Source organism: Crotalus tigris, unplaced genomic scaffold (assembly GCF_016545835.1).
Source record: "Crotalus tigris isolate CLP2741 ecotype Arizona unplaced genomic scaffold, ASM1654583v1 scf7180000017599.838750, whole genome shotgun sequence".
Classification (NCBI taxonomy): domain Eukaryota; kingdom Metazoa; phylum Chordata; class Lepidosauria; order Squamata; family Viperidae; genus Crotalus; species Crotalus tigris.
Window position 1 is genome coordinate 813957 of NW_024096503.1, and position 24794 is coordinate 838750.

Genomic DNA, 24794 nt, shown 5'->3' on the forward strand with positions numbered 1-24794 from the left:
AGGGAGATGTGATAGCAGTGTTCCAGTATTTGAGGGGCTGCCACAAAGAAGAGCGGGTCAAATTATTCTCCAAGGCACCAGAGGGAAGGATGTGAAACAATGGCTGGAAACTGACCAAAGAGAGAAGCAACCTGGAATTAAGGAGGAACTTCCTAACGGTGAGGACAATTAACCAGTGGAACAGCTTCCCACCAGAAATCATGGGCGCCCCATCTCTGGAGATTTTTAAGAAGAGGATGGACCTTCACTTGTCTGAGATGGTATAGATCAGTGATGGCAAACCTTTTAGAGACCGAGTGCCCAAACTGCAACCCAAAACCCACTTATGTATCGTCCGGTGCCGGGTGGGCGTGGCCCATTTGGTAGATGTGGTCCATTGGGTGGGCGTGGCCCATTGGATGGGCATGGCTGCGGTGGTAATGGCAGACTGGTTGGGACTAAAAAGTTCAATCAATCAAATCCAACTTTGCGAGATCTTTTTTTTTCCCCGCGAGAAGTTGAAATGGATTGATTGAACTTTTTTTTTTTTTTGCACACGGCGGCGGAGGCCCAAAGCGAAAAGGTTTTATAAAACCCAGCTGAAGGCCTAGGACTGGGGCGATGGCGCGCGCGCCCACAGAGAGGGCTCTGTGGCACGCGTGCCATGGGTTCGCCACTATGAGTATAGGTTCTCCTACTTGAGTGGGGGGTTGGACTAGAAGACCTCCAAGATCCCTTCCAGGTTCTATTCCATTCCGTTCTGTTCCGTTCCATTCTATTTTGATTGCAGTTCTGAATCAAAGCAGAAGTCTAAGATGGGCTTTCTTGGAAATTAACACAATGGATCCCCGGAGCCCTGGGAAGGAAAGTGGCCCCCTCTCCAAGGATCTGGGTCCCTTTGGGGAGAAGATGGATCCAAGCAGATCTCTCTCTCTATCTCTATCTCTATCTCAGTGGTTCTCAACCTTTTTAATGCCGCCACCTCCAACCGGTCGTAAGTCGAGGATTACTCAACCGGTCGTAAGTCGAGGACTACTCAACTGGTGCAGCATCGTTTGCAGAATGGGACTTTTGGCGGGCTCAGCAGGGCAGAGACAGCCTGGACAATTCCTATTGGCTTTTGAAAGCCAATAAAATTAGACTCTATTCAAGAGAGTCTATTCTATTGGCTTTCAAAAGTAGCACAGCTAAGGAAAAGGTGAAAAAAATGGCGGACTGCGTTGTTTGGCGACCCCCGTGAAATGGTCGTTCGACCCCAAATGGGGTCCCGACCCACAGGTTGAGATCCACTGCTCTCTCTCTCTCTCTCTCTCTCTCTCTCTCTCTCTCTCTCTCTCTCTATCTCTATCTCTCTGCAAGCCTTTAGCTTTCCTGTTTCTCTTTTCACAGGGACTGGAGTTCGCCTCTTGGAAATTGGGTCTCCTTCATCTGACTTTTTGGGAGAAGGCCTCCAGCATCATGGGGTGGGGGGTGGGGGGGCATTGTAGTTGGGGAGGAAGAGCTGCAAAACTTTTAGGGCAACTTGCCCGGCCCTTCAGAGGCTCCCAGGATGTCCACAGGGTGTGGTCAAAGAAGATGGTGGTCCCAAAGAGGCCATCAACACTCTGTTGTGGTCAACACCTGGAGACTCTTGACCACGCCTTGTGGACAGCCCTGGAGACTTTGCCTCTCCTAGTTCTTCTCTTGGGGGGCCTTCTCGGACCCCGCTAACAGCTCCTTCAAGGCCCCCATCGCCTCTGTGGACTCTCTCGGGTCCTCCTCAGTTGTCTTCTCCATCCTCTTTGCCCTTTTAGCTGCCACCTTCTCCAACGAGGGTGCCCTGGCCTCTTTGCTCGTCTCCTTCAGCTGCACCACCTGGGGGGTCCCCGATCCTCCTGCCTGGGATCGGAAGGGCCCCACGATCCAATTCAGAGGGGTGATCTGGATGAGGTGTTCGGCCAACGTGTGGAGAACCTCTCGGGCTTGGGAAATCATCTCCTGGCTCTGGGTGAGGAGGCCGGAGGGCAGATCCTGGAAGGACTCGGCAGAAGAGAAGGAGCGATGGAGCTGCTGGAAGTTACTCTGAGTCTGGTCCACTCTTTCCCGGAGGTTTCTGGGCAGCACTTCCACGGTGGACATCAGCCAGGTGTAAGCAGGACTCAGATTTTGGATGAGGGATCGTAACATGGCCAAAGTCAACGGCTCGACCTGCGGAGGACAAATTTGGTGCATCACCAACATGAGCATAGCTTGGCGATTGAGACTTTGTGATTGGGACTTGCCATTAACTAGTGTTTTTTTTTCAAATAGGGCCTCTGGAAGATGGGTGGACTTCAACTCCCAGAATTCCCCAGCAGCATTCTGGGAGTTGAAGTCCACCTATCTTCCCCAGCCAGCTATGTTCCTGGCTTCTGCAGGGAAGGTCAAAGTGGAAAGCTGCAGCAAACAGATAGAGATAACATTGAAGTACACACACACCCGTGTTCCTGGACCTCCGTAGTGTCTATGACAGTCTTTCTCAGTAACTTTCAGATGGGATCCACGTATCTGAAAGCAGCCAAATTTGACAACAACAACAACAACAACAACCCTGCAATGAACAATAGTTTAACATGCAATAAATCCACCTAGTCATAAATCGGGAATTACCTGTACTTGGAAGCATAGAATACCTGCTGTGGGGTGTTTTCTTTCTTTCTTCTTTCCTGATCCTCTTCCGGCTGAATTTGGGTCCATTTAAGCAAAGTTTGGTTAAGTTTCTGTTGTGCTTCCTGGAACTGACTCCCTGCGCTATTTTTCACATGTGCCACCTGCCAGCCAAGCAGAAATCAAAACAATTTAAGAAAGCGGTGTAATACTATTCAGCTTGTAACCCGATGCAGGCAGTCCTAAATTGAACCTGCAATTGTATATTGCGATCTTCATTATAAAGCAGGTCGTCGCACGTCGGAACACGACCCCACCCCAAACCCCCGATGACCATGTGGATGCTGCAACCGTCACTAAGTGTAAAATATAATCATCATCATCATCATCATCATCATCATCAAGCAAGGGTACTACCAATAGTGATAGGTGCCTTGGGTGCAATCCCAAAACAACTGGAACACCACTTGAACACCATCATTGGCATTGACAAATTCGCTATTAGTCAATTGCAAAAGGCTGCCTTACTAGGAACTGCTTCCATCCCCCCTGCGACGATATCTGTAATACCATCAAACATCCACATCTGCCTATCCCAGGTCCTGGGTAAGGACTCAATAGGTAGACAAAATGCCAAATCCAGGCTGACTGTGCGATGATCCATAATAATAATAATAATAATAATAAAAAGTTGGAAGGGACCTTGAAGGTCATCTAGTCCAACCCCTTGCTTAGGCAGGTAACCCTATACCATTTCAGACAAACGGCTGTCCAGTCTCTTCTTAAAAACTTCCAGTGTTGGAGCATTCACCGCTTCTGGAGGCAGGTTGTTCCACTGGCTAATTGTTCTCACTGTCAGGAAGTTTCTCCTTAGTTCTAGGTTGCTTCTCTCCTTGGTTAGTTTCCATCCGTTGCTTCTTGTCCTGCCTTCAGGCGCTTTGGAGAATAAGTTGACCCCCCTCTTCTTTGGGGCAGCCCCTGAGATATTGGAGCACTGCTATCATGTCCCCCCACGTCCTTCTCTTCATTAAACTAGACATACCCAATTCCAGCAGCCGTTCCTTGTATGTTTTAGCCTCCAGTCCCCTAATCATCTTTGTTGCTCTTCTCTGCACTCTTTCTAGAGTCCCAACATCTTTTTTACATCATGGTGACCAAAACTGGATGCCGTATTCCAAGTGTGGCCTTACTAAAGCATTGTAAAGTGATATTAACACATGATCTTGACTCTATCCCTCTGTTAATGCAGCCCAGCACTGTGTTGGCTTTTTTGGCAGCTGCAGCACACAGCTGGCTCATATTTAAATGATTGTCCACTAGGACTCCGAGATCCCTCTTGCAGTTACTACTATTGAGCAAGGTACCCCCTATACCTGCACATTTGGTTTTTCTTGCCTAAATGTAGAACTTTACTTTTTTCACCATTGAATTTCATTTTGTTAGATGGCGCCCAGTGTTCAAGTCTGTCCAGATCCTCCTGTATCCTAAGCCTGTCTTCTGGAGTGTTGGCTATTCCTGCCAGCTTGGTGTCGTCTGCAAATTTGATGAGTTCCCCATCTATCCCCTCATCTAGATCATTGATAAAGACATTGAAGAGCACTGAGCCCATAAGTCACTTTTTTCAGTGCCATTCTAACTTTGGATGGTTGCTAAACGAACGGTTGTACGTCGAGGATTACCTGTACCTTGGATTGCACTGATTTGAACCCAGGGCCGGCTTACCAGGTTAATCACATACTGGAGCTGGGTGAGCATGTCCTGAGTGTTTTCCTGGACCACATGAAGCCGATTCAGGGAATGTCGGTAGACCCGGGAACGGAGTTTGCTGGAGAGGGACCCCAGACGGACAAAATAGCTCTGCTCCCTCTGCTGCTGGTCGATGGCGGCCTGGCTGACGCCGTGGACCTCGGTGGCCAGCTGGGCTGCAGGGAGGACAAAGCAGGTGTGAACAGGTCCCCTTCCTGCCCAGGAAGGATCAGCCGCCCCAGCCTTTTCATCTTCAAATTTTGTCTGCCTCATGAGTCGCCTGTGGATGAGAGGGCTGGCCCACAAGAAAGGGAAGGAAGGAAGGAAGGGAGGGAGGGAGGGGAGGGAAGGAAAGGAAAGGAAAGGAAAGGAAAGGAAAGGAAAGGAAAGGAAGGAAAGGAAGGAAAGGAAGGAAAGGGACCTTAGAGGTCATCTAGTCCAACCCCCTGCTCGGACAGGAAAGGCCTATACCATTTCGGACAAATGGCTGTCCAGTCTCTTCTTAAAAACTTCCAGTGTTGGAGCATTCACCACTTCTGGAGGCAGGTAGTTCCACTGGTTAATTGTTCTAACTCTCAGGACGTTTCTCCTTAGTTCCAGGTTGCTTCTCTCCTTGGTTAGTTTCCACTGTTGCTTCAAGGAGAGAAGCAACTTGGAACTAAGGAGAAACATCCTGACAGTTAGAACAATTAACCAGTGGAACAACCTGCCTCCAGAAACGGTGACCCCGGGATACTGCGACCGTCGTAAGTATGAACCGGTTGTCAAGCATCGGAATAGAAATCACGCGACCACGGGGGAATGCTGCAACGGTCATTCAGCGTGGAAAAACGGCCGTACGTCCCTTTTTTGGAGTGCCGTTGTAACTTTGAACGGTCACTAAAGGAACTGTCGTAAGTCGAGGACGGCCTGGATTGGGTAATCAAAGGTGCCGTGTTCAAGAACGTGGCGCCTCTGCTCTTACCGAGCTCTTCTTCGGACACAGGAAGGTAATAGTCCACCATCTGCTCCGTCTTATCCAACACGGTGTCCACCCCGCTGGCCACGGCTTGCCGGAACAACGTGGCCATCTCCACCCCTTCCTGGACGGCCCCCGAGCTCTGCATCTGACGGGCGGCGTTGACCGTGGTGGACACCACCGATCGGGTCAGGTCAACGCCTTCGTTGAGGGTCTGCTTGCCCAGCTTGACCACGTCAGCCGCCCGATGAGTCATGAGATCCTTGGCTCCACTGGCGGCGCTCCGGGCCGTGGTGACGGTGGAGTTCACCACGGATTTGGTCAAGGTGATGCCGTCCTGGACGATGTCCTTGGTCAGGCCGACAGCGGCGGTCACTTTCTGGGTCATGCGGCCCTTGGCTTCGCCGGCCGCCTGGACGGTGGAAGAAACCACCGACTTGGTCAAGGTGACGCCGTCTTCGAAGACCTAGAAGGAGGAGGAAGAAGGTCAAAGGCCGAGCGAGAAGCATTGGGTGGAGATTCAGGAGCAAGAAAGTCCGAGACGGGAAGTTCTCGGGCACTTTCGTATCCCAAAGATTTGGGACACTGGGATGGGTGCCGCAAGGATGGCCGGTCATCTGAAACAACCTGCCATTGAACTCATCTATGTATGCCACAAAATCTCATTTTAATGTATGCTGATTAGTATATTTAAAATGACAATAATGTTATTATTCTATTCTATTCCATTCTATATTCTATTCTATATTCTATTCCATTCCATTCTATATTCTATTTTATTCTATATTCTATTCTATTCTATATTCTATAGTCTATAGTCTATAGTCTATAGTCTATATTCTATATTCTATTCTATTCTATTCTATCCTATCCTATCCTATCCTATCCTATCCTATTCTATTCTATTCTATTCTATCCTATCCCATACTCTATTTTATATCCTATCCTATATTCTATTTTATATCCTGTCCTATCCTGTTCTATATTCTATTCTATATCCTGTCATCCTATCCTATATTCTATTCTATATCCTGTCATCCTATCCCATATTCTATTTTCTATCCTATCCTATTCTATTCTATATCCTACCCTATTCTATATTCTATTCTATATCCTGTCATCCTATCCCATATTCTATTTTCTATCCTATCCCATCCTATCCTATCCTATCCTATCCTATCCTTCTATTTTATATCCTATCCTATCCTATTCTATATTCTATTCTATATCCTGTCTCATCCTATCCCATATTCTATTTTATATCCTATCCTATCCTATCCTATATTCTATTTTATATCCTATCCTATCCTATTCTATTCTATCCTATTCTATTCTATCCTATCCCATACTCTATTTTATATCCTATCCTATCCTATATTCTATTTTATATCCTGTCCAATCCTATTCTATATCCTGTCTCATCCTACCCTATATTCTATTCTATATCCTATCCTATTCTATATTCTATTCTATATCCTGTCATCCTATCCCATATTCTATTTTCTATCCTATCCTATCCTATCCTATCCTATCCTATCCTATCCTATCCTATCCTTCTATTTTATATCCTATCCTATTCTATATTCTATTCTATATCCTGTCTCATCCTATCCCATATTCTATTTTATATCCTATCCTATCCTATCCTATATTCTATTTTATATCCTATCCTATCCTATTCTATATTCTATTCTATATCCTGTCTCATCCTATCCCATATTCTATTTTATAGCCTATCCTATCCTATCCTATCCTATCCTATCCCATATTCTATTTTATAGCCTATCCTGTCCTATCCTTGTAAATTTTTGTGCAAACACCAGGAAATGGTTGAGTGGAAAACTCCAATTAAAATCAGAGAATGACTCTAGAGCCACTGAGTAAAATATACAAAGAGTCCTCCACTTATAACCGATCACTTAGCGACCATTCAAAGTTACGATCTACCTGAAAAAATTGAGTTACAACCCAGTTCTAAAGTTCCAACGTCACTCCCCCCCCCAGCAGTAATCTTCAATTTAGGATTGTAATGGAGTCTGCCGATTACAGTTGTATGTTGTGATGGGTGTAAGTCGGGTCGGTCAAGTGGCTGTGGTTTATGACAGTTTTGTCAAAAAAAAAAAGGGAAATTACCTCCAGTTTTCAGTAAAACTGTGCCCATAGCCAACCGTGGGTTCGCTTAATGATGGCAGTGTTCGTTTAACCACAGCAGCGTTCACTTAATGGCTCCCTCAGAAAGGTTGCAAAATCGGGTGGATCATGTGAGTGACCTGCTTTATGACCGTTACAACTTGTGACTGTAATGGACTGGCTTCGTTACGGTTGTATGTTGAGGACTATCTGTATTTCGAAGGATACGGTGAGTCTGCGGGGTTCTGTCAACTGGACAGTTTTCCTGCAGACGTTTCATTCCCCTGCTAGGTCACGTCATCAGTGCAAGGAGGAGCGAAGCTTGCTGATATCCCAAAGGTGTTTATTTTTCAGGAGGCAAGTGGACTTTCTTGTTTCTCCTTTGAAGACGTTTCATTTCTCCTCCAAGAAGCTTCATCAGCTCTGACATGGTGGGGAAGGGAAGGATTTATACTCCTGGCAGACAGCCGGTCATTTGCCTCCTTTTAGAGCAGCGGTTCTCAACCTGTGGGTTGCAACCCCATTTGGGATCGAACGACCATTTCACGGGGGTCGCCAAACAACGCAGTCCGCCATTTTCCCCCCTTTTCCTTAGCTGTGCTACTCCCTTTTATTCTATTGGCTTTTGAAAGCCAATAGAATAGACTATCTTGAATAGAGTCTAATTCTATTGGCTTTCAAAAGCCAATAGGAATTGTCCAGGCTGTCTCTGCCCTGCTGAGCCCGCCAAAAGTCCCATTCTGCAAACGGTGCTGCAAGTTGTCTGCAGCGAAGGCCAGCTGTCTGGAAGCTTCCACCCCTGCTTCCACCCCTGCGGGCGCAGGGAGGGTTGCTGGTGCACGTGGGGCCCGGCGGGTGCCTTACCTCCCTTGGACTGGGCCAGCTGGTGGCCCAGCTGGTGGTCGGCCTGCGCCGTCTCTGCCGCTTGCCAGCTACGCCTCGGCCAGCACAGGGGGCGGCACCACGCATGCGTGACACTCCCGGGAAGGGAAAGTCCTTGACTTACAACTGGTTGGGTAGTCCTCGACTTACGATCAGTTGGGTAGTCCTCAACTTACGACCAGTTGGGGGTCGCGGCATTAAAAAGGTTGAGAACCACTGTTTTAGAGAGTCGTTGAGGCCACTTGGAGGTTTATCTGTGGTACGTCATCACCCATCTCCAGTCTACAACACGGTCCTTTCCGCAATTCCGAGAAGGGTTTATCTGTGTCAGCTGAGTAGTGCAAATGGCTGGGGAGCCTTTTTGGAACTGCTGAAAGGACTTTGTTGTAGACTGTGACCCTGCGGACACAGACAAATCTCCAAGTGGCCTCAACGACTCTCCAAAAGGAGGCAAATGACCAGCTGTCTGCCAGGAGTATAAATCCTTCCATTCCCCACCATGCAGTCAGAGCTGGAGAAGCTTCTGGGAGGAGAAGCGAAACGTCTTCAAAGAAAAACAGGAAAGTCCAGATGCCTCCTAAGTGCCTGGATGACTGAGCGTCTCCCGAGACATTACGTTTGCTGATAGTTTTTCTGTCCTGATCTCTTTACAGATATTATAATAGATTACAAGTTCTTGATAGATAGGAATTCGGCCAACCCTGGGGTGGAGTTCTTTCACTGCTCCTTTATCAGATTCGGTTTCTTGTTTATCCAGAGGTTAATTACTGGGGGGGAAAATATGTTTTGCCTTGTTTCTTTCCTCCCTTGTCTTTTAATTGTACCTTTTAAAAAGAATCTCTGGAATCATAGGGTTGAAAGGGAACTCTGAGGTCATCTAGTCCGACGCTCTACGGATTGCACTGATTCACTATAGGACGAAAACTCCAGTGACAAGGAAGGAGCCTCTCCTTGCAGTAGGCAAGAAAAACCAAATCCATAGGTATAGTATAGGGGGTACCTTGCTCAATAGTAGCAACTGTGAGAGGGATCTCGGAGTCCTAGTGGACAATCACTTAAATAGGAGCCAGCCGTGTGCTGCAGCTGCCAAAAAGGCCAACACAGTGCTAGGCTGCATTAACAGAGGGATAGACTCAAGATCACGTGATATGTTAATACTACTTTACAAGGCCTTGGTAAGGCCACACTTGGAGTACTGCATCCGGTTTTGGTCACCACGATGTAAAAAAGATGTTGAGACTCTAGAAAGAGTACAGAGAAGAGCAACAAAGATGATTAGGGGACTGGTCATCAGTCCTTATAAAGCATATAAGGAACGGCTGCTGGAATTGGGTATGTCTAGTTTCATGAAGAGAAGGACGAGGGGGGACATGATAGCAGTCTTCCACTATCTCAGGGGCTGCCCCAAAGAAGAGGGAGTCAAGCTATTCTCCAAAGCAGCTGAAGGCAGGACAAGAAACAAAGGATGGAAACTGATCAAGGAGAGAAGCAACCTAGAACTAAGGAGAAACTTCCTGACAGTTAAAACAATTAATCAGTGGAACAACCTGCCTCCAGAAGCGGTGAATGCTCCAACACTGGAAGCTTTTAAGAGACTGGACAGCCATTTGTCCGAAATGGTATAGGGTTTCCTGCCTGAGCAGGGGGTTGGACTAGATGACCTCCAAGGTCCCTTCCAACTTTACTCTTATTATTATTATTAAGGACGAGGAAGGACATAATAGCAGTCTTCCAGTATCTTGGGCTGCCCCAAAGAAGAGGCAGTCAAGCTCTTCTCCAAAGCACCTGAAGGCAGGACAAGAAGCAACGGATGGAAACTGATCAAGGAGAGAAGCAACCTAGAACTAAGGAGAAACTTCCTGACAGTTAGAACATTAACCAGTGGAACAACCTGCCTCCAGAAGCAGTGAATGCTTCAACACTGGAAGTTTTTAAGAAGAGATGGACAGCCATTTGTCCGAAATGGTATAGGGTTTCCTGCCTGAGCAGGTGGTTGGACTAGATGACCTCCAAGGTCTCTTCCAAGGGAGAAGCAGTCCTTGATTTAAGACCGTTCAAAGTTGCGATGGCACTTAAAAAAGTGGCGTAGGACCATTTTTCACATTTATGACCGTCGCAGCATTCCCACGGTCAAGTGATCAAAATTCAGACACTTGGCGACTGACTCATATTTATGACGGCCGCAGTGATCCCCTTTTGTGACCTTCTGACAAGTAAAGTCACTGGGGAAACCACATTCGCTTAATGACAGGGTTGCTAACTTAATAACCGCAGTGATTCACTTAAGAAATATGGCAAGAAAAGTTGTAAAATAGGGCAAAACTTACTTAACATATTTCTCACTTAGCAACATCAGTTTTGGGCTCAGTTGTGGTTGTAAGTTGTGGACTACTAAAGTTTCAACCCTCTAGAGCGGGGGTGGGGGAGAACTACAGGTATGGCCCTTTTATGACTTGTGGACTTCAACTCCCAGAATTCCTGAACCAGAATGGCTGAGCCTGGCTGGCTCAGGAATGCTGGGAGTTAAAGTCCACAAGTCATAAAAGGGCCATAGTTACCTGCCCTAGAGTAGGGATCTTCAAACTTGGCCCTTTTATGATTTGTGGACTTCAACTCCCAGAATTCCTCAGCCAGGCACGCTGGCCGAGGAATTCTGGGAGTTGAAGTCCACAAGTCCTAAAAGGGCCAAAGACCCCTGCTTTGGAGCAATGTTTCTCAACCTGGAGAAACTTTAAGATGTGTGGACGTCAACTCCCAGAATTCCCCAGCCAGCAAGGTGCGTTCTGGGAACTTTGCTAATTTATGTTACCTGGTAAGTTGGTTGATGAAGAATTGGCAGTTTTTTCTCCAACTTGTCCAAACCTTTGCAAGCATAGTCGTTCACGGTTGCAACTGGAAAGGAAGAAAAAAAAAAACATTTTTAAACTTTTGGCCTTAAGTCAAACCAGCCTCACACTATGTTTCCGTCTGAAACAGTTGCAGGACTTGGGTCTGGCTAGTCTAAAGAAAAGAAGAAATAGGGGAGGCATGATAGCCGTGTTCCAGTATCTGGGGGGCTCCCACAAAGATGAGGGGGTCACGTTATTCTCCAAAGCACCAGAGAGAAGGACGAGAAACAACGGTTGGAAGCTGACCAAAGAGAGAAGCAACCTGGAATTAAGGAGAAACTTCCTGACAGTGAGGACAATTAACCAGTGGAAAAGCTTGCCACCAAAAATCGTGGGCACTCCATCACTGGAGATTTTTTAAAAGAGGCTAAACAGTCACTTGTCTGAAATGGTATAGGTTCTCCTGCTTGAGAGGGGGCTGGATTAGAAGACCTCCAAGGTCCCTTCCAGCTCTATTCTATTCTATTCTATTCTATTCTATTCTATTCTATTCTATTCTATTCTATTCTATTCTATTCTATTCTATTCTTTAAGAAAAGACTGGACAGCCATTTGTCCGAAATGGTATAGGGTTTCCTGCCTGAGCAGGGGGTTGGACTAGATGACCTCCAAGGTCCCTTCCAACTTTTATTATTATTATTATGGATCATCGCACAGTCAGCCAGATGTTCAGACTGGATTTGGCATTTTGTCTACCTATCGAGTCTTTACCCAGGACCTGGGATAGGCAGGTATGGATGTTTGATGGTATTACAGATATCGTCGCAGGATGGAAGCAGTTCCTAATAAGGCCGCCTTTTGCAATTGACTAATAGCGAATTTGTCAATGCCAGTGGTGTTCAAGTGGTGCTCCAGTTGTTTTGGGATTGCACCCAAGGAGCCTATGACTATTGGTACTACCCTTGCTTGCTTTTGCCACAGTCTTTCTATTTCTATTTGTAGGTCTTTGTATTTTGTTATCCTCTCCAGTTCTTTCTCGTCTATTCTGCTGTCTCCAGGCACTGCCACATCCACTATCCAGATTTTTTTGTCTTTCTTATCGACAATTGTTAAGTCTGGAGTGTTATGTTGCAGGTGCTTGTCTGTTTGAATAATAATAATAATAATAATAATAATAATAATAATAATAATAATTATTATTATTATTATTATTATTATTATTATTATTATTATTCCTGCAAAGAAACATTTACACCGTGAGGACTAGCCACCTGACGGCAGTTCAAGTGGCGCTTGAAGCTTGAAACGCTGCACCAGGGAGCTCCAGGCAGCCAGCCGGACTCTTAAAGGCAGCGTTTGTGGACTCACTCTGGGGTTCAAGGTGGGGCAGGAGAGGCTGGGCACCCCCTCGGGCACTGCCCACGGCGACGGCGGCCACCATCTCGACGATGTTGCAGGCGGTGTTGACGCAGGGGTAGGTCTTCTTGGCATACTCGTACATGGAGGACCAAACGCCGTACGCAGAACTGACCAAGGGCAGGTTGGTGATTCTGGTCACGATATTCTGGAGGGGAGCGAGAAAGCTGATCTCAGCCGGGATCCCTGGCCAGAGACCGGCTGCTTCCCAGATGCTTCTAGGGCAGTGAGGGCAAACCTTTTAGAGAGCGAGTGCCCCCAAACTAGCCCCGCCCTGCTCCGCCCCCACCCCACCCACCGCCTCGCCCACCTGCGGGGGCCACTCACCGCCTCCATGGCCTGCCGCAGATCGCCCAGGTGGCCCAGCAGCGCTATGGCGGCCACACCCTCCGCCCGCGCCCTGCAGCATCAACTGTGCATGATGGGGCGCGAGGGCGGAGTCTTATCCCCGCTGCCCGGCTGCCATGTTCTTGGCTGCGCTGCTCCGTGTGGGCCGTGCTTTGGGGCGACTCTCCTCCGGGGGGGGGCTTCTGGTGAGGAGGGGGCCACAGGGGGAGGCGGGGCTGGGGCGACGGCGCGCGTGCCCACAGAGAGGACTCTGAGTGCCGCCTCTGGCACGTGTGCCATAGGTTCGCCACCACTGTTCTAGAGTGCCTGGACTACACCTCCCATTACCTCTGGGTGTTGCCCTTTGTGGCTGGGGCTGATGGGAGTGTCTTCCCTCTGGGGATCCTCCCACTACTCTTGCTAAGCCTTCTGACCCTGTCGATATGGAGAGTCCTCAGCTTGTTTACAATGACTCCTTTAGCGACTATTCAAAGTGACTTATGTCCAGTCCTCGCCCTTACAACCGTCACTGTATGGGTAGTCTTCGGCTTACAACCACTTGTTTAGCGACTGTTCGAGGTTATGAGTGACTTCTGGCCAGTCCTCACACTTACAACCGTCCCAGTATGGGTAGTCCTCGGCTTACAACCACTCGTTTAGCGACCATTCGAGGTTACGAGTGACTCATGGCCGGTCTTCACACTTACAACCGTCACAATATCCTCATGGTCACGGGATTAAAATTAAGGCGCTTGGCAACCGGCATGGATCTACGACGGTCACAGCCTCCTGGGGTCACGTGATCTCCATTTTGCGACCTTCCCAGCCGGCTTCCGACAAGCAAAATTCATGGGGGAAGCTGGATTCGTGTAAAGATTGCGTGACTCGCTTTACAACTTCAGCCATTCCCTTAACAATTGTGCTTCCGATTGTGGTCGTAAGCCGAGGACTTCCTGTACTACAGCTGTGATGTCCCAAAGGTGCTTTTCCACGTGGCAACTGGACTTCCTTGTTTTTCTTTGAAGATGTTTCGCTTCTCCTCCCAGAAGCTTCTTCAGCTCTGACTGGGTGGTGGGGAAGGGAAGGATTTATACTCCTTGCAGACAGCCGGTCATTTGCATTTTATTAGAGGGTCGTTGAGGCCACTTGGAGGTTTATCTGTAATACGACACCGTCTATCTTCAGTCTACCACAGGGTCCTTTCAGCAGCTCTGAGAAGGCTCCACACCCATTTGCACCACTCAGGTGACCCTGGGGACACAGACAAACCTCCAAGTAGCCTCAATGACTCACTAAAAAAGGATGCAAAAGGATGCGCTGAGTTGGAGGAGGCATGGCTGGAGTCTATAAACCTGCGCTGATCCCCAAGTGGGCCTCGCCAACAATTCAGCAGTATTCATGGTAACCATCGTTCCCTGAAAGAAGAGCTTGGAAACTGACCTCAGTCTTTGTAGCTGTCTGGTTCTCCCCTTCTGTGGCCATTAGGAACTCTGGTTCAACTGCAAGAGAAGACAATTCATAGTTTAACTTAAATCCTTCCTTCCTTCCCTCCCTTCCTCCCTCCCTTCCTTCTCCCACTTTTTCCTTCCTTCCTTCCTTCCCTCCCTCCCTCCCTCCTTCCCTCCCTCCCCTCCCCATCCCTCCCTTCCTCCTCCTACTTTTTCCTTCCTTCCTTCCTTCCTTCCTTCCTTCCCTCCCTCCCTCCCTCCCTCCCTCCCTCCCTCCCTCCCTCCTTCCCTCCCTCCTTCCTTCCTTCCTTCCTTCCTTCCTTCCTGTGAAATAGAATATATGTTAATATGTGGGTATATGCAATTTTTTTGTTATTAATGACAGCTGTATGTGATGAAATTTCATTTTAATGTATGCTGATAAGTGTACATTCAAAGTGACAATAAAGTTATTCTATTCTATTCTATTCTATTCTATTCTATTCTATTCTATTCTATTCTATTCTATTCTATTCTACTCTACTCTACTCTACTCTGTTCTCTGTCCATCCATCCATCCCTCCATCCCCCCATCAACATGCCATAAGAAAGTAAATTAATATGGTTGGTCACAGCCAGATGTTCAAATTAGATTCGGCATCTTTATCCATCTATTGCATCCTTCCCAACAATCTGGGAACAGACAGAGTTACAGGTTAAAGAGACAGAGTTACAGGATGTCAGCTGTTCCGAGTAAAGCTGCCTTTTGCAATAATAATAATAATAATAATAATAATAATAATAATAATAATAATAATAACAACAACAACAACAACAACAACCTGCTCAGGCAGGAAATCTATACCATTTCAGACACATGGCTGTCCAGTCTCTTCTTAAAGACTTCCAGTGTTGGAGCATTCACCGCTTCTGGAGGCAGGTTGTTCCACTGGTTAATTGTTCTGTCAGGAAGTTTCTCCTTAGTTCTAGGTTGCTTCTCTCCTTGATTAGTTTCCATCCGTTGCTTCTTGTCCTGCCTCAGGCGGTTTGGAGAATAGCTTGACTCTCTCTTCTTTGGGGCAGCCCCTGAGATACTGGAACACTGCTATGATGTTCCCCCTGGTCCTTCTCTTCATTAAACTAGACATACCCAATTCCAGCGACCATTCTTTATATGTTTTAGCCCCCAGTCCCCTAATCATCTTTGTTGCTCTTCTCTGTACTCTTTCTAGAGTCTCAACATATTTTTTACATCATGGTGCCCAAAAAAGAAGGACTAGGGATGACATAATAGCAGTGTTCCAATATATTTGGGGGTCTATCACAAAAAAAGAGGAAGTTCAATCTATTCTCCAAAGCGCCTGAAGGCAGGACAAGAAGCAACAGATGGAAACTAATCAGGAGAGAAGCAACCTAGAACTAAGGAGAAACTTCCTGACAGTTAGAACAATTAACCAGGGGAACAACCTGCCTCCAGAAGTTGTGGATGCTCCATCACTGGAGGCTTTTAAGACGAGACTGGACAGCCATGTGTCTGGAATGGCATAGGTAGAGTCTCTTGCATGAGCAGGGGGTTGGACTAGAAGACCTCAAAGTTCCCTTCCAACTCTATTACTACTATTATTATTATTACTATTTGGTCTGAACTGAAGAAGCTTCGTGGATGAGAAGCGAAATGTCTTCAAGGAAAAACCAAGAAAGTCCAGTTGCCTTTTGGAAAAGCACCTTTGAGACATACATCCAAGGTTGTTTCTTGCCATTGTCTTCTTCTGGTTGAGTCTCCTTCAGCTTCTCAACAGAGCCTTCAACCCTAACTTCATGTGATCTTCTATTGAAGGACTAACCATTTTTGGTATCCAGAGTGACAAGATGCCACTTTTCTCCCTGGGCATTTAAGAAAGAAAGACCCTTGACTCCATTAGTAGAGGAAGGATATATTTTTACTCAGTAGTGGGATTCAGCCAATTTGCACCGGTTTGTTAGAACTGGTAGCTAAATTTTGTTGAGTTCGGAGAACCGGCTGAACCCACGCTGCTTCTGGAAGTCCATTCTAGGCCTGGGAGGCCTGGAGGAGGCCTCCCAGGCCTAGAACAGCCCACAGGAAGTGCGTGGATGTCACTTCTGGAAGTCCATTCTAGTCCTGGAGGAGGCCTCCCAGGCCTAGAACAGCCCACAGGAAGTGTGTGGATGTCACTTCTGGAAGTCCATTCTAGGCCTGGAGGAGGCCTCCCAGGCCTAGAACAGCCCACAGGAAGTGCATGGATGTCACTTCTGGAAGTCCATTCTAGGCCTGGAGGAGGCCTCTCAGGCCTAGAACAGCCCACAGGAAGTGCATGGATGTCACTTCCGGAAGTCCATTCTAGGCCTCAGAGGCCCAGGCCTGCATCCATGAGAGAACCGTTTGAATCCCACCGTTGCTTTTACTAAAGCCAAAGGGTTAAAGTGTAAGCAAAGTCAAATCTGAATACAGGCAGTCCTTGACTTATGACCACAACTGAGCCCCAAAATTTACGTTGCTAAGTGAGACGTTTGCTCAGTGAGTTTCGCTCCATTTTACAACCTTTCTTCTGAAGACATCTTTCTTTCTTCTCTCTCCCTGGGCTAAGACGATCATGGAAGGAAGGGATGGTGCAACGGAGGTTGTCACAAGAAGGCCCTATGCAACCTTGCGTGCTGGAATGTGAAGTTGCTTAACACAACAAAAAATGGGGGCGGATGTTTGGAAAAACGAGTTACTTCATAACAAATTCCAGATTACTTGCGACAGATTACTTGGTACAAAACATTCTCGCACGCCCAAACTGTATTATCTGATCTGCAAAATCCAGCGGAAGCATTCTGAGGTTGCTTACCCCTAGCAGGTAGTCACTGAAGGTAGAATGCACCTACACATGGAGGATTTTATCCTGTAACGCTCAACTTGTGTGCTTTACATTTTCAGCAAAAAACCATGGTCCTCCTAGACTCCTTCTTAGCTAACCAGGTGGAGACGTCCCTCAAAGAAGCTGGGAGGGGAAACGTGAACTTCCTGGGCTAATTATCTTCTGCAATTCATAATCCGAGGTAGATTATCCCTAGGCAGGTGCCACATTGCTGTTCCAACTATAGATTTTTTGAAAGGAAAAGTTGCTGAATCAGAGCAAAGACCTTTGCACTCCTGGAGGCCCAGCAAGTGCATTTGACACAACAAACACACATCAGTTGCGAAAGTTTGCAGCTCTCCTGTATGTTGGTCTCTTGCAGCTGAGTCATTTTCTAAAAAGCCCGTTGCGTATGTCATCCAAGTCAAATAAAAAATGAAAAAAGCTAGCAATATCTAGCTATCTAGCTATCTATCTAGCTATCTATCTAGCTAGCTAGCTAGCTAGCTAGCTAGCTAGCTAGATAGATAGATAGATAGATAGATAGATAGATAGATAGATAGATAGATAGATAGATAGATAGATAGAACCGGTAGCTAATTTTTTGTTGCCCAGGCCCAGAACGGACTTCCGGAAGCGGCATCCACACAGAGAACCAGTTGTTCACATATTTGAATCCCTCTCTCTCTCTCTCTCTCTCTCTCTCTCTCATCCACCTTTATACTTTTACAAATAACTCAAGGCAGCGAAAAAAACCAACAAACATTCCTCCTCCTATTTTCGCAACAACAACCTTGTGAGGTGGGCTGGGCTATTGATTTGTTTCTATTAAGTCTAGATCAGAGGTGTCAGGCTGGCAATAACGTATTGCGACTTTATTTCCTTCGCTGGCAATGAGGTGGGCGTGGTTTTCCCATGACGCATTCAGCCTGCGGGCCGGCAAGTTTCACACCCCTGGTCTAGATAGTCATTGATTTGCAATCATTCATTTAGTGACCGTTTGAAGTTACAACGGCACTGAAGCAAGTGACTTGTGATCGTTTGTCACACTTACGACAGTTGCAGCATTCCCGCGGTCACACGATCAAAACTAGACACTTCGCAACGGGTGTGTATTTATGTATTTATTGTATGGATTTTATTAGTTTTTATAGGGTTAGGAATAAAGTGGGGTCGGGGTTGAGGTTGGAATTAGTGTTAGGATTGGGGTTGGGGTTTTTCCAAATAACATTCTCAATATTTAGCAAACAGCATAATGTCTGGGTTCATCTGTTTAACAAACAATAATAGATAATAATTAATTATCATAAACAATATGTTAATTAATCACTCCATAGCCTTCTTCTTGCTAATATATGTTCAAAATAACACAGCACATTCCGTTCTCTCTAATTCATCTTTCTAGCCATGGATAGAAATTATCCCATGTTCTAAAGTACACCGAGTCTTCTTTCTCTTTTCTCTTTAAAGTCAATCTATCCATTTCTGCCCACTCTAGAATTTTCTTAATCAGTACTTCTTCAGCTGGCAAGTTTTCATTTCTCCAATGTTGGGCAAATACAATTCTTGCTGCCATTAATATGTGTAGTGTTAAATATCTGCAATCTTTCTCACCGTTAGCTCCTATTATTCCTAACAAAAATAATTCTGGTTTAAAGTCTATTTGTTTTTTAGTCATTTTCTCCAACCATAAATGTATTTTGACCCCAAATCTTTTTGCTTTAGGGCAGTTTCCCAAACTTGACAATTTTAAGGCATGTGGACTTCAACTCCCAGCAATGCTGGCTGTGGAATTCTGGGAGTTGAAGTCCACATGCCTTAAAATTGTCAAGTTTGGGAAACACTGCTTTAGGGCATGCCCGCCAACAACGGGCGTGTATTTATGATGGGTTCCAGTGTCCCGGGATCACGCAATCTTCTGACAAGCAAAGCCAGTGGGGGAAGCCAAATTCACTTAACAGCCATGTTACTAATTTAACAACTGTGGTGATTCACTTAAGAATGGTCGCAAGAAATGTCGTAAAAAGGGGCAAAACTCGCTTAATAACTGTTGTGCTTAGCAACAGAAATTTTGGGCTGGATTGCTGATCAGAAGTCAAGGACTTATCTGCATATCAAATTTTGATCTACTTCAACCGAGATACAGCTAGTTCTCGACTTAAAATAAAATTGGGACCAGAATTTTCACGGTTAACCAAGGCAGATGTTAAGTGAATTCTGCCCGATTTTACAATCTTTTTTTTTTTTTTTGCCACAGCTGTGATGTAAATTTCAGCCGTTGTTAAGTGAATCACGCAGTCATTAAACGAATCCGGCTACTCCCCCTGACTGTGTTTCTCGGAGGTCTGCTGGGAAGGATGCGAACGGTGATCACAGGATCTGGGGATTTTGCAACCATCGTAATTGACAGGTGCCCAAATATTGATTCCCGTGACTTTGGGTATGCTGTGACAGTGGTGTGAGGACAGTGTTTTACGGCGCTTTTTCCAGTGCCGTTGTAACTTTGAACGGTCACTAAGCGAATAGTTGCAAGTTGAGCACTGCCCTTAGTCCTATCCTTGGAGGTCAGCCCTGACCACTTTGGTGAAGTCTACTCAAGGAGGAGAAAAAAGCAGAAGTCACAGTCCATTTAAGTCAGGGGTCCTCAAACATGGCCACTTTAAGACTTGTGGACTTCAATTCCCAGGATTCCCCAGCCAGCCATGGCTGGCTGGGGAATCCTGGGAATTGAAGTCCACAAGTCTTAAAGTGGCCATGTTTGAGGACCCCTGATTTAAGTCTTTAAAATACAGACAGTCCTCAACTTACAACACTTCACTTAGTAACCATTCAAAGTTACATCACTGAAAAAGGCGACAGGACCATTTTTCACGCTCGCAGCATCCCTACGGTCCCGGGATCTAAATTCAGGTGCTCATCTTTATGACGGCCATGTGATCCCCAGGGTCGCGCGATTCCACTTTTGCGAACCCCTGACAAGCAAAGTCCACGGGGAAGCCAGATTCACTTAACAACCGGATTACCGTCTTATCAGCCGCAGCCATTCACTTAAGAACGGGTGGCAAGAAAAGTCGTAAAACGCATTTAAGAAATTTCTCACTGAGCAATAGAAGCTGTGGCCATAAGATGAGGAACACCTGCATAGATTTTTATCAATTAAAAAAAGAAAAATACAAACAAGACTTTAGGGCAGTGGTTCTCAACCTGTGGGTCGGGACCCCATTTGGGGTCGAACGACCATTTCACGGGAGTCGCCAAACAACGCAGTCCGCCATTTTTTTCCCCTTTTCCTTAGCTGTGCTACTCCCTTTTATTCTATTGGCTTTTGAAAGCCAATAGAATAGACTCTCTTGAATAGAGTCTAATTCTATTGGCTTTCAAAAGCCAATAGGAATTGTCCAGCTGTCTCTGCCCTGCTGAGCCCGCTAAAAGTCCCATTCTGCAAATGGTGCTGCACCAGTGTAGTAGTCCTCGACTTATGACCGGTTGAGTAGTCCTCGACTTACGACCGGTTGGCGGTTGCGGCATTAAAAAGGTTGAGAACCACTGCTTTAGGGGATTTCCAGGCTGCAGAATCCAGGCATCTGAGCTCCGGATCTGAATTCAAGCATCACAGCTACATTCCTCAAAATGCTATTTAACCTCTGAGGTTAAATAATTCGAGAAGAAGCCAAGATCTGGAGATCTTCAGTCGTGGTCTACAAGCCCTTGTAAGCTCCCCTTTTCTGCACGTGGTGGCATCTATCTCATTCAGTCTGATTTGCTCAAGGCTCTCCGTTGTGTCCAAACCACTTGGGGGACTCTAGTAGCCCATCGTTGCCGAAACCTGAGGACCACACAAAGGCCGGAATCAACGCAATCCGTCGCATTCAATTACCTGGTCTTGTGATCGGATGATGGTCCTTCCAGATGGCTGTAGACAAACTCCTGGCCGAATGTGGCTTTTTTACACACGGGGAATTTTTAAGTAGGTTGAAACTGAGGCAGGCCAAGGAGTCACCTTCCTCTGGTTTTGGCCAATGAGGGATCAGTGCAGGGGTGGAGGTGGTGAAAACACAGGTAGAGCAACTTGACATGTCAAGCCTACACAGAGATGTTGCAGGTCTTGGAAGTAGGTCAGAGGGAATCTGGTCCTGCTAGGAATCAACAGGGAGATCCTGTTTCTTAACCTCAGGAACTTGAAGAAGCCCGAACATCTTCAGACAGTTGAAAAGTATGGCTCTGGATTAAAAATGCACGAGAATGGAATGGAATGGAATAGAATAGAATAGAATAGAATAGAATCTTTATTGAGAATAAAATAGAATATAGAATAGAACAGAACAGTACAGAACAGAATAGAATAGAATTATAGTATAGTATACTATAGTATAGGATAGGATAGGATAGGATAGGATAGAATAGAAAATGGAATATAATAGAATAGAATCTTTATTGAGAACAGAATAGAATATAGAATAGAACAGAACAGAACAGAAAATAGAACAGAATAGAATCTTTATTGAGAATAGAACAGAATAGAATAGAACAGAATAGAAAAGAATTATAGGATAGAATAGAATAGAAAATAGAATAGAATAGAATAGAATAGAATAGAATATAGAATAGAATAGAATAGAATAGAATATAGAATAGAATAAAATAGAATAGAGAATAGAATAGAATATAGAATATAGAATATAGAATAGAATAGAATAGAATAGAAAGAACAGAATAGAATAGAATAGAACAGAATAGAATCTTTATTGAGAATAGAATAGAATAGAATATAGAATAGAACAGAACAGAACAGAAAATAGAATAGAATAGAATAGAATAGAACAGAATAGAATAGAACAGAACAGAATAGAATAGAATTATAGGATAGAATAGAATAGAATAGAATAGAATAGAATAGAATATAGCATATAGAACAGTGGTTCTCAAAGTTTGTGTGACGGCGACCCCCGTCACACAAACGTGCTGCGCATGCGCGGCGGCGCCCCCTGAGGGGGGAAAATGGCGGATCGCCTTCTTTGGCGACCCTCGTAAAATGGTCGATCGACCCCAAATGGGGTCGCGACCCATAGGTTGAGAACCGCTGATATAGAATATAGAATAGAATAGAATAGAATAGAATAGAAGCTGGAAGGGACCTTGGAGGTCTTCTAGTCCAGCCCCCTGCTTGAGCAAGAGAAATAGATAGTCCTCAATTTATAACAGTTTCTTTAGTGACCAAACCAAAGTATATCTTTGGTTCAAGGGACTTTGCTGTACAGTGAGAACACAGTGCAATCCAAACTATAGGGAGTCCTCGACTTACAACAGTTTGTTTAGTGACCGAAGTTGTAACAGCACTGAAAAAAGTGACTGACGACCTTTTTCGCACACTTACGACCGTCGCATCCTCCCCACGGTCACGTGATCAGAATTCAGACACCGGGCAATCAGCTCACATTTATGACGGTTGCGGCCTCCCGGGGGGGGGGTCACGTGATCCCCTTTGGTGACCTCCTGACAAGCAAACTCCACGGAGAAGCCAAATTCACTTCACAGCCATGTTGCTCACTTAACAACAGCAGCGATTCCCTTCGCAACTGTGGCGAAAAAGGTCGTAAAATGGGGAAATTTTTTTTTTCAATTTAAACGTCTCTCTTAGCAGTGGAAATTTTGGGCTGAATTGGGGTCGTTAAGGACTTACATTTTTTTTTTAAAAAGGAGATTGGAAATTCCATAAAGGTAGGTCCTCAACCTATGACTTAGTGATGGTTAGACAGTACAATGGATCACCCCCCCAAAAAAAAGTACTTAGGACCTGGATCCATTGTCCAAGCTCCCCCACAACCACGGGACTATATTTTGGCCAGTTGCTGACTGGCCTCCATCTTACAGCCATTTGCAGCATCCCACGATCGTGGTCTCCTTATGCCATTTTTGCCCAAAATTGACACTGACAAACAGCCCTCGGTGTCGTGGTTCTGACAGATGAAACGCTTCAAAGAATTTCAAGGCATTGTTTCCCTTAAAGCAGTGGTTCTCAACCTGTGGGTCGTGACCCCATTTGGGGTCGAACGACCATTTCACGGGGGTTGCCAAACAACGCGATCCGCCATTTTTTCCCTCAGCTGGCGGCACTGCGCATGTGCGCCGGCGCCGTGCATGCGTGGTGCACATGGGGGCGCCGCACATGCACGCCGCGCATGGGGGCGGCGGCGCATCCTTATGACCGGGGTCGCCGGTATAAAAAGGTTGAGAACCACTGCCTTAAAGAATCTTTATTCAAGAAGCATAACATCGGCACTAACATAATCGAAGCCAAAACCTGAATTCCCCCCCCCCTTGAGCACATAGTTTCAAATCACAATTCCCTCCTCCAATTAACTGTCATAAATCACATTCCCCAATTCACTTGAAACGCAGGCTTTCCCTCCAGCTCTCCAGTCTGCCAATTCGTATCATCTCTTATTTCAACAACCTTGATTCTCACGCTAAGTTTAGTGTTGTGTCTAGCTCAGGGTTAGGCAACCTTGGCTCTTTTATGACTAGTGGACTTCAACTCCCAGAATTCCTGAGCCAGCCATGCTGAGGGGAAAGGGAGAGGTTTCCAAGCTGAGCCATGCTGGCTCAGGAATTCTGGAAGTTGAAGTCTACGAGTCATAAAAGAGCCAAGGTTGCCTACCCCTGGTCTAGCTGGACTCTCGTTCACATTCCCCCCTCCCCAGCATCATCTAAAGCAAAAAGAAGAAAATGGTTACATCTCCAAAGCAAAAACATCCAATGTTAGCAGCGTTGACACTTACGACCTCAATTGAGCCCGACACTTTTTGCTAAGTGAGACAGTTGCTAAGTGCATTTTGCCCCATTTTACCAGCTTTCCTACCACAGTTGTTGTGTGAATCATTGCTGTTGTTAACAACACGGTTGCTAAGCGGATCAGGCTTCCCCCGTCAACTTTGCTTGTTAGAAGGTCTCAAAAGGGGATCCCATGACGTCCCAGGACACTGCGACCATTGTAAATATGAATCAGTTGCCAAAGATCTGAATATTGATCACCTGACCCTGGGGACACTGCAGTGGTCGGAAGTGTGAAAAACGGTCGTAAGTCACTTTTTTCGTTTAGTGTCGAGCGGCCATTAAATGAATGGTTGTAAATTGAGGATGACCTGTCGTTCTTGCATCCAACACAAATGCTGCATGGCAATAAACAGCTTCCACATAACGATTGTAGACATGGTGACTCCCTTAACGACCACTCTGCAACAAAGCTGTCAGATCAGATTGATCACATGATGACCCCCTTTATGACCTTTGTGACCTACGACCGTAACAGGCTGGGTTCCATGATGGTGGTAAGTTGAGGACGACTTGTAAAACCCAACCAATTGAACAGGGAGTCTCGGAAACAGAAACGTAGCGCGAGCATTTAATGAGTCAGGAGACGGGGATGGAGAACGGGATCCATTTTGAAAACTATATCCACCTATTTGGACAAAAATGGCAGAGGGTTTGGGGCACAGCCTTCCCTCATTTACTCTGGCAGCTCCGTGGCTTCGTTTCTGACCACGACGGGGATCTTGGCCACCACCCTGTTGAGGCACCAGGGGAAGTGGACCGTCCCCGTCAGCTCGTAGCCGAT

At 46.1% G+C, this 24794-nt stretch overlaps 1 protein-coding gene across 2 annotated transcripts; it reads right to left on the reverse strand.

The window, feature by feature from the left end:
- Positions 1-1265: 1265 nt before the first annotated feature.
- On the reverse strand, positions 1266-21137 carry LOC120318827 (perilipin-3-like). 2 transcript variants are annotated; one of them, XM_039366931.1, is made up of 8 exons: positions 21057-21137; positions 14332-14390; positions 12517-12712; positions 11130-11212; positions 5315-5774; positions 4327-4526; positions 2631-2768; positions 1266-2166 (listed from the first exon to the last, which is right to left on the reverse strand). In XM_039366931.1, exons 2-8 carry the CDS (start codon positions 14371-14373, stop codon positions 1651-1653), a joined length of 1635 nt encoding a protein of 544 aa, XP_039222865.1. In that variant the 5' UTR covers positions 14374-14390; positions 21057-21137; the 3' UTR covers positions 1266-1650. The 2 variants fall into 2 exon arrangements, with proteins under 2 accessions (XP_039222865.1, XP_039222870.1); XM_039366936.1 differs by lacking the exon at positions 1266-2166 and adding an exon at positions 2467-2505 and having other exon boundaries at positions 2608-2768.
- Between the last annotated feature and the right edge of the window lie 3657 nt (positions 21138-24794).